This window comes from Micropterus dolomieu, linkage group LG22, assembly GCF_021292245.1.
Source record: "Micropterus dolomieu isolate WLL.071019.BEF.003 ecotype Adirondacks linkage group LG22, ASM2129224v1, whole genome shotgun sequence".
Lineage (NCBI taxonomy): Eukaryota > Metazoa > Chordata > Actinopteri > Centrarchiformes > Centrarchidae > Micropterus > Micropterus dolomieu.
This window is the reverse complement of record NC_060171.1, coordinates 25735763-25751064: the sequence shown is the minus strand read 5'-3', so window position 1 is coordinate 25751064 and position 15302 is coordinate 25735763. Positions and strand designations below refer to the sequence as shown.

Genomic DNA, 15302 nt, shown 5'->3' with positions numbered 1-15302 from the left:
TTATTATTAAATGTATTAATTGAAAATGCATAAATGAATATAGATTATACCAGTACTAGAGTTAAAAAGGGGTGTGTGTGTGTGTGTGTGTGTATTATGTCTCTTCTCTTTTCTCCTTCTACTTGCCTACATGCATTTTCTTTCTGTCTGTTTTTCTTATACGAGTCCCGCATATCTACATTTGCATGGGTCAGCACACACACACACACACACACACACACACACACACACACACACACACACACACACACACACTACCTGATGCTCTTTTTCATGAATCGACTTAGCCAACTCATGGTGCACAGCAGCCTCCAGTCTTCCATACCAATGCACATAGAACTGCAGACTGCATGAAACCCACCACTAAGTGAGTCATGTCAGTCAATATTTTCAGGCAGACAAGATCCCTCCTCACCATACCACAACTTTCTTTTCACTTCTGGGTTTACTGTCAGATGTCGTTAGTCTCAGGGAGGGCTATCGTTCCTGAAGTAAAGGAGAAGAGCAGTTGTTGTTTTAGCTGCACACGCAGTGTTTAACCTTGCACAACTATATTTAAATCAGACTGATAATGTGTGCGTGAAAGAATTGAGGAAGAGCATTAATGAACATACAGGTTTGCATAACAACAATGACGCACTGTTTTTTTTTTGTTAGTTTTTTTGAACTGTGAATGTATAATCACCACTAAAGCTAACTAAAAATCAAGGTGCCCTTCTTAGTCTGTTCTTTTAATGTGTGGTATTGAGTTATTCATGTGCTTGTGACTATGGTGATATATCATTTTTTCAAGTATATTTCTGATTTATCAGGTTAAAACAGCACTCCTTTTTATAGACTTTTTATTTTGTACAATATGTACATGTTTTTGATGCAGTACATGTATTTAGAATAATATTTTTAACTCTTTTCATTGAGCAAGGGGCTGTACTTATTTTAACTGCAGACTCTCCTCTTGTCTCTCTCCCAGGTTTCATCGACTTATTAAAGAGGTGGTTGCTAAGGGATGACAATCGGTGACATTGGCGAGAGCCTCAGATGTAGAGCAGCCTGTAGAGCAGCCTGAAGCGCGACTTCTCCAGGATCACTTTCCTCCACACCTCTGTCTGTACTTGGCTCATGTGAAGGACACCTGCAAAGCTCGTATATCAACAGACTCACCGATACCATGGCTGCGTTTACTGCTCCTTGTGCCACCACCAATACCACCACCACCACGGTGGCCCGAGCTGCATGGCAAAGGCAAGGAAGCAGCGAAAAGGCGGGAAAAGGCGAGAATGGGGACTTGGGAGAAAACACTATCCTGGAGAAAACCCACGAGTTCTTCCAGATGTGTGACATCGAGAACAAGGGCTTCATCAGCCGACGTGACATGCAGGTGAGATTGCTGACACAAGGGTGACTGTTTTAAAGTAGTGTAAAGACCGACATTAAAAGAACTTCAGTGGTTTAATGCTAGCCCCATAAATGGGCCACAGAAAAAAATAGAAACGCATTGTTAGCAATTTTAATTACTTGTAGGGATACCTAATTGAGAAAATATCAGCGCAGTTTGAACCAATTTTTAACATCCACGGTAAATAAGAAGTCTCATTGACATTGTCATCATATTTAGAAATAACGACTCCTTTTTCATCCAGAATTAGCATAAAGTACAGGGACTGCGTGTGCACTCAGTAATGATGCTGAACAGGACATGGACGGGACACGTGAACCTTATTCATAGCAGCATAAAAGAGACTGAGACACAGCTTTGTCATGCAACTCCTCCACTCACATTATTGTGCAGATTCACTTGCCCCTCGGATATTCATCCCTGTCGTGGCTAATCCTTTGATGAAGCACTTGTAGGATCTCGCTCTGAGGTGCATAAATACATTGAGGGGATGCTTTGATCCGGTGTTTATAATAATGGAATAATGGAAATTGGAAATTAGATTGCGATGCGGACAGTGGTCCAGTCTCTCTCCCTTCTATTTATATGACCACCTGAGTACACGCTGTACTTAAATGCAGCACTTGATACCGGCAGATATTTTTGTTTTTACACTTTCAATACATCTGTCAAATGATCTATCAGCCTAAATGAGTGGAACTTTATTTGTGACACAATATTGTCAGTCACAGTGTTTTCTCTGGATCTTTGCAGCTTAAAAGTACGTTTCTCACCATGACCACCATCACGCTAGCTTTACAGTTCTACTGTTTGCTGACATAAGGGATATGTTCTGCCCAGATAACGCACTTTATAAGAACAGCTGATAATCTTAAACAGATAACCACCCTTTCCCTCTCACCTCTCCTAGATTGTATGGGTGGCCTCAGTCAACATTTGCAGCAGTGTAAACATGCATAAAAACCACGCTGATACAGAGTGTGGCTGTGTTGGCCGTTCTCGTAAATGGTCCAGCAGTTACTGTCATGGTCAGATGGTTTTTTGGGAGGATCTCACTTTGTCGTGTCCCTTTTGGATTACGCCTTTTGGTTAGGGTCCAGCTGTGACCCCTCCCTTCTCAAATAGTATCTCAGTCTACTTAAAATATTCTGTTAAAGGGCTCTTGACAGTCTCCCATGAGCCAACATCGGTTCCAGTAGAGCTGCCAGTGGTCAGTAATTGGAGACTGTATCTGCACTGGGACTATCCAGATAACAGTGTGAGGCATTGTGTTGCTGGAGATGATGCATGTCCATTAAACATTTTCTGGTTCAAATAAGAATGAGACTAAATTGGGCTAATTTAGTCAAATTCTGACATAAATAGCTGAGAAAGAACCACCAACTGTTGCATTGCACATCATAGACACTACGCAAATGACTGTTCTTATAAGTATCAAGTAGCAATTTTTTAGCTACAGCAGAGTTAATGTCCTTGAGTCTTTGTTCTTCCCAATAGCAGCTGTATTTTGTGTCTTGTTAACTAGAGACTAAATGGCGGGCTCCCTCTCAGTGCAGAAGAGTTGGAGAACGTATTTGATACCCTTGATTCCGATGGCAATGGATACCTTACCCTCGACGAGTTCTCCTCCGGCTTTAGTATGTTTTCAGCCTACTTCTCATAACAATGCTACTAGTATCATCAGTAGATTGGAGTCTGGTGTTTCGATCGTGCACTTAAGCTCTTGATTTTTCTAGGTAAGTTTTTGTTCGGTCGGAAGATTTCAGTAGAACAAGGCATGGGGGAGAAAAACCCCTGTGAAAGCCCGGCAGAGGTCCTATACCAGACCCACTGGGAGGAGAGTGTGGCACGAGGAGATGAGGATGAGGAGGAGAAACACTTTTGCATGCTTATGGAGAGCCTCGGAGCCAATAGTGTCTTTGAAGAGTGAGTACTGTATGTGTGTGTGTTGTTTGGTCTACCTGCACACTTTGTTATCACCTCCTTTAAGTTTACATTAGATTTTAAGTTACTTAGCCTGAGACTTTAATCAGCTGTGTAAACTATATAAGAGTTGGGAGTTTCCATTCTCAAGCACCGCTGTTCCCGTGCTCTGCCTCTTTGTATTAGAGTGTGACAGTTAAGTCTTTAAGTCTGTTGAACAGGATTGTGTTTGAAACATAGACATTTAGTATCAAACATTAGGATTTGAGAGGAGGCTTCAGTTCAAGGAAACAGTCACACTTTTCCTGGAACTGAAAGCCCTCACAAACTTATCTAAACCATTAGTATTAACTCTCTCTGCATTGGTATTTCATACCATGTTCACTGGTCATTAGTAACTCTAGTTGAGGTCTGTTTAGACATTTGCTTTGTTAGATTGGAAGACATGTAATGACAGGATCTTATAAAATGCATGACTAGACTCACCTTTAACAAACAACTCCAACTCAATAAAAGTAAACAGAAGTGGAGGTGGATGCCAGATATACACGTCCGGTTGGCTTCCGCCTACCTGGTTAGCTCGAGTTGACGTTTCAGGTCACTTTGTGCAGCACTAACTCATATTGATGTTGGCCAGAGTTTAAGGAGAAGTATTTGTAACTGTTGAAAAGTCTTGCAGGGATTTGTTTGACTTTCCCTACCGTATCATAGCTTACAGGCACATTACATTGTTTCTTGTGGAAACATAATTACATAATCAGTGGTGGACAGTAACTAAGTACATTTACTCAAGTGCTGTACTTAAGCACAAATTTGAGGTACCTGTACATGCCACTTTCTACTTGTACTTCACTACGTCTCAAAGCGAAATATGTACTTCACTACATTTATCTGACAGCTTTAGTTACTGATTACTTTTTACACGCAAAACATATGACGAGTTTATTTTGATTGTTTAGGTCATTTTTCATGGAAAAAACCTTTCATGGTACCAGCTTCACAAATGTGAAGATTTGCTGGTTTTACTTTTAAGTATGTAAATTATTTGAATGTTGAGGTAAGGACGGTTGGTTGGACAAAACAAATGATGTGAAGCTGTCCCTTTGGGCTCTGGGTAACTGCGACGGCAGAATCTTTACAAACCAAACAATCAATCAATTAATGGAGAAAACAATCAGCAGATGAATACATAATGAAAAGCTCAACAACTGCAGCAGTAAAATCCTGCTTTTATACGAATGCAGTAGGAATAATAATCTGATGATATACTTGTATAACAGGCACAGGGGACATGTTTCTGCATTGAGTACTTTTTCCTGACTATACTTCGTCCACCACTGTACATAATTATATCACATTTACATTTGCCACACCCTCACGATTGATTGTCTTCAAGGCTAAGAACATAATGATAACATTATTTAAGACATTATTTATATAGCATTTTGCTTAACAAGGTTACAAAGTGCTTCAACAGCACAGATAAAGAATTAAAACAACAAAATAAAAGAAAAACATCTTGTCGTTTTAAAAGCCACTATGATCTGGTACCTGAGCGGCTACGTCTATGAATGTGATTGTGTTGTTGCTGTGCTAAGAATTTCCACCCATGTCCTTGCCACATTATTTCTTTCTCTTCTTAAAAAGAATTGTGAATTTCTTGTGAAACCCCGTGACAAAGACTGCAAAAAAAGAGAAGTTGACACTGTTGTGTACATGGTTACACCTGCTCCTCCATTCTATCCCATCAGTCCTGCTGAGGTGCGCAGCTTGTGGGCCCAGCTACGCCGGGATGAACCACACCTTTTATCCAACTTTGAAGACTTCCTTGCCAGAGTGACCTCCCAGATCTTAGAGGCCAACCAGGACAAGAAGGAGATGGAGAGCGCTCTAAAAAGGTCAGGATGGGATATCTTTGTATATTTCAGTCAAAGAAGAAGTTCAGAGGTTATTAGGGGTTTTTTACATTGTAAGGTCTCCACTAAGGAGCATTTGACTGAGCTGTGAAATGGCTCCCCTAATTAGTGAGTGTGTGCCCATCACTTTTAGAAGCTGTCATAAATACTCCTTGTGCTCTTGAATAATGGCTTTCATAGACCTGTTGTTTCTTAAGGCAATCACACAGTGTCATTCAAGACTATACTATATGGGTTAAAGTGTGTTGATCTAGGCAGTTGTTTCACAAACATGTTGTGAGTTACATACTGTACTGTACATAGCACATGATCACATCTGAATTTTATCCATACAGGAAAGCAGCAACACACGATGATGAGATCCAGCGCCTTTATGAGGAAATGGAGCAGCAAATAAAAAATGAAAAAGACAGGATTGTGCTGCAGGTACAAACCTACTATATGTCATATGTTTTTTTCCTCTTTGTCATTAATTATATCAAATACTGTCCATCTTCTTCTTCCTTATCACCTTTGTCCTCGCTCCTCCCTCTCTTATCCCTGCACTGAAGGACTACGAGCGGTTTCTGTCTCGCAGTCAAGACATGGAGCTCCAGCTGTCCAGTAAGGAGAAAGAGCTGGAGCAGCTCTTTCAGAAACAGAGAAGGGTGAGTGAGAGGTGGCAAAATGATTTCCCCAGAGTGCACTGCAGCATCCACAGTCGATAAGAAAGACTAAACACACACACACTCTCTCACTGAAGTTATCCCAAAGGTAAATTCAGCTGTCAGAGCAGCAACACATGTTAGACAGATCAAACAAGATAACGGGTAACAGAATGCTATAAAAGGCTAATAAAGTGATTTACTACCACAGAAACAGCAACACACTATTAAAATATCACCATATAACACAGGCCGGTTCCCTACAAATACATTTTCTCACTTGTTCAAGCACCAAACAATATAAATTCTACTATATGTCCAGTACATAGCATTCAAGAGAATATATTCAGTGATACTAAATTTTACCAAGCGGATGAGAAGGATTTAATTCCCAGATTATGACCCTGTGTGTCACAGTCGGTTGTAGTCTCTACGTGATAGAAACAGAAAGGTATGGGTGTGAAAACCTTGCAGATTTGCATATAGCATTACCCTTCTTTTAACACTCAGTCATATGGAGATTTGTCAGATTTAATCAAATACAATATAATCTATTGATCATCTGTTGAAAGATGCTGTTAGATCTTAATAGGTCCTGTCACTCCTCCATTTACAGACTCAGGCTTTTAAGGCTAATGAGTGAACTGAAATTAATTCCGGTCATGTCAGCAAGGACTTTGCTTCTCTTCTCAGCTCATTAGCACCTCTGATTAATATGTCAGCTGTTTACCAAGTTTCCTGTTTGTGGAGACATGCAGCGGTATACAGGCAAGCACAGCTTTAAAAGCAGTTAGTATGGTATTGCTCACTATTATGTGTATTAATGGAATGCAGGTGAAACAAGCAGTTTGTTGGAAAATATTAACAGGCCCTCAGCTGTTAGAAGGTATTGTATTTTCACATCATGCTGTCCCCTCATATTACGTACACTCAGTACATTTAACATTCATTTTTAGAGCTGAGAGCACAACGGTTAGAATAGGTTGTGTGAAAGTGGACCACTAGGAGTCACCAGATTTAGATATTTTTATCTTCCTCCACAAAGGAACTTGAAATGAAAAAATCAAGAAATTAAGCGTTACAGATTGTATTTATTTGATGTGATCAGAGAGAGACTTCCAATATGTTACATGTGACTAACACGGGCTGGCGGATTACTGCATAATTTTTTTTTTGCCACCGGTCTGTCTCCAGTTGGAGAGCCAGTGCCAAGAGCTTCACAGTGAACAACATGTGACCATGGTGGAGAACGTGAAGCTAAAGCAGACGAATGACGAGTTAGCACGGGAGCTGGAGCACACCAGCCAAGAGCTGCTGTTGGCACAGGAGCAGCTTAGCGTGCTGCAGGAGCAGTCTGCACGGCTTCATGAGGAGAAGGAGATGTGAGTCTTATTTACTCAGGCTTCTTCATAACTACAGCCCTGATTATTTTGCCCTCTCAGATTCTTATTTCTTACTCATTGGTCAGGATGCAATCACATGTTTTTGCTAAAAACAATAATGGAGAGGCATAATGATACATACTTCATTTACAGTTTATACTGTATAAGCAAGAGCTGACTTTTAGACATGATTTTCATGTCTTTGTGATCAAGTTTACCGCTGATGGACATAGTAAAATGGTAGTCAAATTGCTGTAACCCATAATTATTTAAAAAAAATCTTTATAGCAGATGACATTTCTCTTATACTCTGCACGTCTACATTCTCATATGAGGACAAGTCTCATGTTTAAAAGGGTATGAAACCGTATCGTCATATACACACCACTCTAGTCTAACAACTCATTGCGCCTTTCTTTGCTCTGGGCCAGGTTTTCTCACTAGTTTTTAATAAAGTGTAACCACAGCACAAACTGGGTCTGTTTGGTCATAGAGTATTTTTAATAAAGAATGCGTTGTTGTTCAACACACAGGGAAATATACAGACTGACTGAGGGACTGCATCGAGAGCGAGCGGGCCTCCTCAAACAACTGGACCTTTTGAGGTAAAAAAACAAAATTCAAGACAGTAATGTCAGCTGGATTTTTGTCTTGGGATTTGAAGTCATTAGGCTTTAAATGATTAGGCCTAATGGTTTGAAATCATTGAAAGCAAAATACCTAGCCTTGTCTAACTGAAAATTAAAAAGGTAAGTGGTTTGTCTATTTTCTTGCCAGTTCTCTTTAGTGAAAGTAAAGTTTACCACTGCTGCTGTTTATTGTATTATTGTCACAAATAGTAGGATAGCCAAAACTAATGAGTAACATCTCAGTTAGTTATTCACCTCGTTAAAATTAATAGACTTTGGTCAGTTACAATGTTGACAATTGTGTAAAAGTATAATATCATGAAAAGTCTTTAATACCTTTTGTTTCTTTGTTGTATCCAGGGAAATGAACAAACATTTACGAGATGAAAAGGACATGCGTTATCAGGTATGTGCCGTTTATTATGGTGTAATTTATTGACTTTATTATTTAAGCGTGCCCTGTCTGCACTTCATGTCTTTTTAAAGATTAGAGGAGTAAAAAAAAATTAAGTGATCACCAGAGCTCTCAATACCCACCCTGAATGTCATGCTGCAATATGAATAAAAACCTTATGTTTTGTTTTTGCAGAAACCAAAGATTTCTCAGAAACCTTCAGGTTTGAAGCAGAGGCCTTTAATCAGTGTTGTGAAACACACAAACACAAATGTCTTCAAAAGGTAAACCATTAAATACAATTACATTAGTCTTTGTCAAATAGACAACAAGACAGTTTGTACAGTATGTGTATATGGTGGATCTGCATTTTCTCCATTAGCACTGTAGTCTGGGCTATAATGTTACTTTCTATCTGCAGTGAGGATGAGGAGGAGCTGACCACAGGCTATGTGAGGGAGAACCTAACCAATGGGTCATGCCAGTTCTCCCACACAGCAGAGACAAGAGGGCACCTCCAGAGGATCATCTCTATCGAGGAGGACCCCCTCCCACATCTGCTCCAGAATGACTGTCAGGCTCAAACCCTTCACGAGTGTAGTGAAGGAGAGGAAGCCTCAGACAATGAGGAGAATATTGACTTGGTGATGAGCGATATTTACCCGTGTGCGTCTTCTGCTCAGCAGCAAAAGTCGAAGGGAACTGAGGAGAAAAGGGAAACCCCGACATCTCCGAGGGGTCAGCCTGTTGGCAAGGAGACCAGCATAAATGTAAGCATGTGGACATCGAGTAATATACTGTAAAGTTTGCTTCTCATTTAAGCACTACAGGAATGCAATTACTGTGTCATGGCATCATGACCCTGGTGTATCCACTGAGATCCCATAACCTGCCTTTAATCTCTGCTACCATAATCTCTCTCTTTCTTCAGGAGGAAGGTGGCCCCTCGCTGCCTGACCGCCTCTTCAAGATCATCCTGGTGGGGAACTCAAGTGTTGGAAAGACCTCCCTCCTTCGACGTTTTTGTGACGACTGCTTCCGCCCTGGTACATCTGCCACTGTGGGTATGTACTGTATTGTATGTAATCGGTTCCTGTGAGCAAAGGCAACAAAACACTCTGTGGTTGACCTCAGGTTCCGTATGTGTTTGCTTACCAAGCACTTGAATGTAACACTTGGTTTTAACACTGGAGACTGAAATGTAATAAAGTCAAACTCAGAGTACAGCAGCATCTGCAGTGAAAGTACAGGCTATAAGACTGTGTATAGACAGCTGCTGTAACCAGATTTTACTGTACTGTGCAATATGTTTCACAATAATGGATATTAAGCAATGTCTTACACTTAGCAGCATAAAACTGTATGTTTAATGATAATTCTGGTGTGTGTATATATAGTGTACGATATGTTGTCCTGTGCAGATTCATAGGGAAGGGCTAAGCAGCTGACTTCAAATATATTGCCACCTGTCTAGAATCTAATAAAAAGAAGTGTGCTGCTCTCTAAGGCCAATGTTAAAAATTCATTTAAACATTTTGGTTCAACCAGTGTGAAATATAAACCTCCCGTCTTCATTCTTTAAAACATACAACTATTGTAGGATTTAATTTTCAAGTACGGCACAGCAATAAAAGAAAAGTGCTACTGTCAAGGTGCTTCAGTTAAGCCTTTTCTATTTTGTTTTAGTATTGTGTAATAAATGTTTGGAAGTAGCACAGAAGGTGCTCTGGGTTTTTCTCAAGTAAAAAAAAAAAAATGCAGTTTCAGTTTTTCGGTTTCTTCCATTGATCTTTGCATTATTTTTCAGATATAAATTTATTTACTTTTAAAATACATTGCAACTATGCAACAATCAAATTAATTCAGGTCAATGTATAGATTTGCATGTGTATACTTGCACATGTTTATACAGTTGTTTGTTCAGTGTTGTTGGTACAGTAAACAATAATAAAATGGAATGTGCTGACTAACATTTTCTTGTCTGCTTGCACAGGTGTAGATTACAGTGTAAAGACAATAACTGTGGACAACAACCATGTGGCACTGCAGATGTGGGATACAGCAGGACAGGAGAGGTGAGAGATCATCACACAATGACCAGAGTCTTTGATGTACTGTAACTATACTTACCATAACTATAGCTATGCTTTACTTCTGTCAGCTGTGGCACTTTGATAAAAGAGTGTGTTTGTTGTATTTGTGTACTTGTTTTATTAAATCAAATAGTTTCCTTGTATAAATTATAATTAATAATTTTTGTAAAAGTTTCTTTATTTGATCAGTTTTTTTAAAACTTAATTCACATCAGTAAGTTCTCATTTGAAAATATTATTGCTGTGTTTTTACAAGTTGTACAAATACACGTAAAGCCAAGAGGGAGTCTTCAGTACCAGTGAAAACACAACACCTCCTCTTTTTGCCTCCTCTTACCTGCAGGTATCGAAGCATAACCAAACAATTCTTTCGCAAGGCTGACGGTGTGGTTGTGATGTATGACATCACAGCTGTGCAGAGCTTCACCGCTGTCAGACAGTGGCTGACGAGTGTAAAGGTAAGACAGTCACAATAGCAACAGGGAAGCTGGTGGCCTGGTCCTTTCTGAAGATCAGTTTCTTTGATTCTGTATTCAGTGATTTTTTTTCTTTGACAGGAGGGCGCAGGCGAGGACATCCCTCTTATGCTCTTGGGAAACAAAACGGACAAGGAGATGGAGAGACAAGTTCAGAAAGGACTGGGCGAAAGACTAGCCAAGGTTTGTTTGATTAGTTTGTCTGCTAAGCTCAAGATTCTTAGTGTCAGGTTCTAACCTGTCAGACCACAGTAACAAAGTGGTGCCTTTTTCTTGTTTTAATAAATTAAAGAAACGATGAAAATGATCACAGAATAGAGATAATTTTTATGTGGATGCAACTCCAGTATGATTCTGAGTTAGCTTTTATGAGCTTTCTTTTCTTTTTTTCTGGCTGGTACTGTAGTTTCTATGGTGACCATGTGAGCTGATATTGTTACATGAGAAACATTTTTGTCTTACTACTTTTGCAAATAGTACAGAATTGACATTTGTTGATATCCTGATCAGTGTGCAAAAAGTAGTTTCATTCACATGAGCCTTTCTCTTACATGATAACAGCAGCCATCATCATCATCATCATTTGCTTCTTTTGCAGGACTGCCAAATGACTTTCTTTGAGTGCAGTGCATGCTCTGGGCACAATGTGGTGGAGTCCATGGTTCAGTTAGCCAGGTGAGCAAAAATAATGGCCTTTTTGTGTGAGTTTATGCAACAGGAAAACAAAGGAACAGTAATTGGGTTTAGACTTAATATGGAGCAACTGTCTGCTTGAACGGCTTTTAAAGTGGGATTATTTCTGTACTGAAACAAGGCATGTCATAGAGAGCCAAATGTTTAATTCGTCCTGTGTTGGAGGAACAAAGGGCTTTTTGTTATCTGCTGGCTCCGGACAACACAACAGAAAGCAGTCACTCTTAAGTGAAAATATCTGCCATTGTTTACCAAGTGCACAGCTGTTCATGTCATTGTTTAAACCATATTTTGTCTCCTCTGTCTGAGAATGACCGATTTTCTTCAATCCAATTAGGGGTATACCATAAAAATGTACAAATGAATTTGTTCATGCCTCTTAGAATTCTGAAAGAGCAAGAGGACAGAGAGAAGGAGAAGACAGTCCAGCTGGTCAGCAGCCCCTCTGAGAAGAAGAGATCCTGCTGCTAACAGTTAAGCAGTCAACATAAACACAGTAGCACTACCCTTTACTAAGATTCACAATGTGATAGTGTGACCACATGTGCCACAGAGGACACATTATTCTGAATATCAGCACAACTGTTTCCACTGTCTTCCACCATGTAGCACTCAGGGTAAACCCAACACCAGAATGAACACTGTACGTATGTTGTCACGGGTGTTATTGCACTATTATGAACAGTCTACTCTCTATGTTTACCCAAGTTATTTGCAGTTTGAAAGTGAGTAAATGGACATTTTATGAAATGTAGTAAAATAATTGTAATATTTGAAAAGTTCAAAGGCTACCTTAGTTTGACTTTTAGATATAAAAACAACGGAACAAAACTGAGACTTTAACTTTTTCATTTTATAAATGTAGGATATTCATCCAAAGTCTGACTGTAGCTCTCAAATATTTATTTACCTTTCAAAGGCCCTTTATCTGTCACATGTGGGCTTTTTACTGTATATATTAACATATTATTCAGTTGTGCGTAGCTTTTTAGCTGTTTTGCTTCGTCACCTTTGCTAAATTACACAGGTGTCTTAGTTTTTTCACCTGTGTGTTGTCCACTGAATAAACAAAAATAGCCGTGTAGTTAAATAAAATAAAAAAAACACTGAAAATGATTAGCTTCAAATGTAGTATTTGTAGCAGGGCTGTCACATTTTATAGTATTTTATTTGATAGACTTGTGTTATGTTTTGCACATGATTATTGATTTGTAATTCTGTGTTGTTTTTGTTGTAACAGTACTGAAGATTATTAGGCTACCTGAGCTGGGAGGTTGGCTCAGTTGTGTGTTTTGTATTTTAAGATAATAATGCAGATAATTATTTTTCTCCAATTGACCAAGTTAAGTTTACTGGAGTAAAATGTTTATTTCAAATAATCTAAACTCCTCTGTGCCAAGTATTTTTTGAAAATGGTGTCACTTTAACATGTTAATATGTTACAGAAAGGATAAAAGTTCAGATTTTACTGTTTGATATTGCACTAGAATCACTAATAGTGCTTCACTACTGCCAGTATCTTGAACATCACTTTAATGTATGTATACATGTAAATAGCATAAAACAAACAAAGAAATCAGTAAAGAATTGTTAATGTTAATATAACTTGTAATAAAACAAACAAACTGGTGACTGAGTCATTTCTTTCTGGTACAATGAAATTAAAATAAGTCATACAGCATCATCCAGTGGATGAGTTTAGACATTGCTGTTTATTCAGTTTTGAGGTTGACATGACAACATGTGAAACAACATTTATTTTTTAAATATAGTAATACATGTGGATCTAACATGCCAATTTATTAGATCTGTTTGGACTTATAAACTATATGGCAAACAAGGTTTGAACAATTTGAGAAGCAAGTATTCTAAATAAGTAGGATGTCTTAAGTATTATTTAATGTAAGCTTTAGTAAGCATCGTATTGCTTATTTGTCCCAGCCAGTGCCCTCTTAAATACGTAGGCTCAAATTAACTCTGCTCTGAGAAGGTAGCACTCAGTCTGATACTACACTTTGTGGTGTTTGATACTAGCATTAGTTGAATGCTTTATAACTTATCTAGTTTCCGTCATTGCTCCCAAGTGCTCGTATTTTACATTTTGGTTACAGCCCAGAAAAGATTCAGTTGGGCCTCTGCACAATAGATAACACAAGGGAATAGAGGCTTGGCTCCACACTATCATAAACACACAATTCCAATCTGGGAGAGATTATTTATCACCAAATGGTTTCAAAGATAAAACTTTTGTATTGTTTTCTTTAGTCGATATTTGAGGCTAATAGGAACATCGATGTGAGGTGTTAAATATTTTTAAGTTAATCTTTTGCCCTGATCCACATCTCAACTGAAGAAAACTCTTCAGTGGATAGCTTGGCGATGACCTAAGTAAGAGCACAGGGGAAGTCTGTCCTACTGAAATACAGTCTGTAAACTCTAGCATCGCATCATGTGATAGTACTCAAGAAACTCAAACTTAAGAAACATGATTCTCAGTCTCATTAGGTTGAAACCAAGATACAGTGACACTCGACGACCTGCAGTGTCACTGTATCTTGGTTATCATTTTCATAATTTCAGTGGGGAAACTTATTATCTGAGATCAGAGCTGGTTGCTAGGACTTAATAAGATATGTAAGGTTGGATTGTTTGAGATGGCTTGAGCATAAGTAATATCTAATCTCAATCTAATAAAAGGAAAGTGGCTATCACCTATATATGAAACTATAGAAAAGAGCTTAATGCAGCAGCGAGGAAAAGAACTAGGTACACTTCGGCACATGGTCAAGGCATTTAGAATGGGGAAGGTATGTTATTGGCATGTCAACATCACAGATCAAAGTGACAACAAAGAGCACATCTGGAGTCCAGGCTGTGCAACAGTGTGAGCTTTGACACATTCTATTGCACACTCACAGGAAGCTAGTAGTACACTGACTATGCAAACACGTGCTACCTTTCACGTTACACATATACGCACCTACGCAGGTTTGTCCTTTGCTGTTAGTTTTCCAACATTGCTAAATTAATTTGACGATAAAGTAAAGCGTTTCTCTGATTGAGAGATCTGACCATTCCCCACAGTACATATTATGACATAAGAATTACACCTTAAATGTATTGCCTACCTACAGCAGAATATGGACAATACAGTAATTCATTAGATGAGCTCTAGTGTAATTTAAAAACTATCCCTCCATAAGGTCCAGGTTTTTATGGAAAACAAGTACTGAATAAAACACACAGATACATCACTCCATCTCACATATACACACATCAATAATCAATAACATTCACCAAAAAATTCCTGGCCTCTTTTTTTAATCAGTGTTACATTCAGAATTGTTTAACAGTCAGCATCAGTAACATCCTGCCTTCATCATACGCTGCAATAAAAGTACTGATATTGTCAATGGGGCCACCTCTTCCTGTATTTTGACCTGGTGTTTTCTCTTATCCTATGCCCCTCTTTACGTCAGCCAATGTGTCTGTCTGTGGTCACGGGAGAGTTTCTGTCTGCCTCTGGTGCTCAGGCGCTGTAGTCAGTGGGGCACCGTCCCCCCAGTCAAACTTAACGCATCTTGTAGTCATGGGCTATGGCCGCTTCACACAGCTGTCCCTTGAAGTCCAACTCGAAGGTAAAGTCCAAGTCGCGCTGCAGGTCAAGAGAGGGAGAAAAGAAAGAGGGTTTTCAGAGAGAGGGGAGGTAATGATTAAGCGAATCCTTAGCTGAGGCTGGGGGGGGGGGGGGGGGGG

General features: G+C 39.1%; 2 protein-coding genes across 3 annotated transcripts in view; one reads left to right on the top strand and one right to left on the bottom strand.

Moving 5' to 3' along the window:
* cracr2aa (calcium release activated channel regulator 2Aa) overlaps positions 1-13175 on the top strand; it is a 16970-nt gene extending 3795 nt beyond the window's left edge. Inside the window, exons 2-18 of one of the 2 annotated variants that reach the window (XM_046038666.1) lie at positions 971-1378; positions 2922-3033; positions 3133-3322; positions 5071-5217; positions 5571-5661; positions 5787-5882; positions 7074-7261; positions 7795-7866; positions 8251-8296; positions 8480-8568; positions 8706-9054; positions 9216-9348; positions 10278-10359; positions 10721-10835; positions 10935-11036; positions 11452-11528; positions 11930-13175. In XM_046038666.1, the coding sequence (XP_045894622.1) occupies positions 1169-1378; positions 2922-3033; positions 3133-3322; positions 5071-5217; positions 5571-5661; positions 5787-5882; positions 7074-7261; positions 7795-7866; positions 8251-8296; positions 8480-8568; positions 8706-9054; positions 9216-9348; positions 10278-10359; positions 10721-10835; positions 10935-11036; positions 11452-11528; positions 11930-12017 (2187 nt within the window). In that variant the 5' untranslated portion in view covers positions 971-1168 and the 3' untranslated portion in view covers positions 12018-13175. Of the gene's footprint in view, positions 1-946; positions 1379-2921; positions 3034-3132; positions 3323-5070; positions 5218-5570; positions 5662-5786; positions 5883-7073; positions 7262-7794; positions 7867-8250; positions 8297-8479; positions 8569-8705; positions 9055-9215; positions 9349-10277; positions 10360-10720; positions 10836-10934; positions 11037-11451; positions 11529-11929 lie in introns of both variants that reach the window. The other variant, XM_046038667.1, reaches the window with a different exon arrangement.
* A 183-nt stretch (positions 13176-13358) lies between these two features.
* LOC123961870 (protein arginine N-methyltransferase 8-B) overlaps positions 13359-15302 on the bottom strand; it is a 47264-nt gene continuing 45320 nt past the window's right edge. The window contains exon 10 of the mRNA XM_046037640.1: positions 13359-15201. Within this exon, the coding sequence (XP_045893596.1) occupies positions 15118-15201 (84 nt within the window). The 3' untranslated portion in view covers positions 13359-15117. The remainder of the gene's footprint in view (positions 15202-15302) is intronic.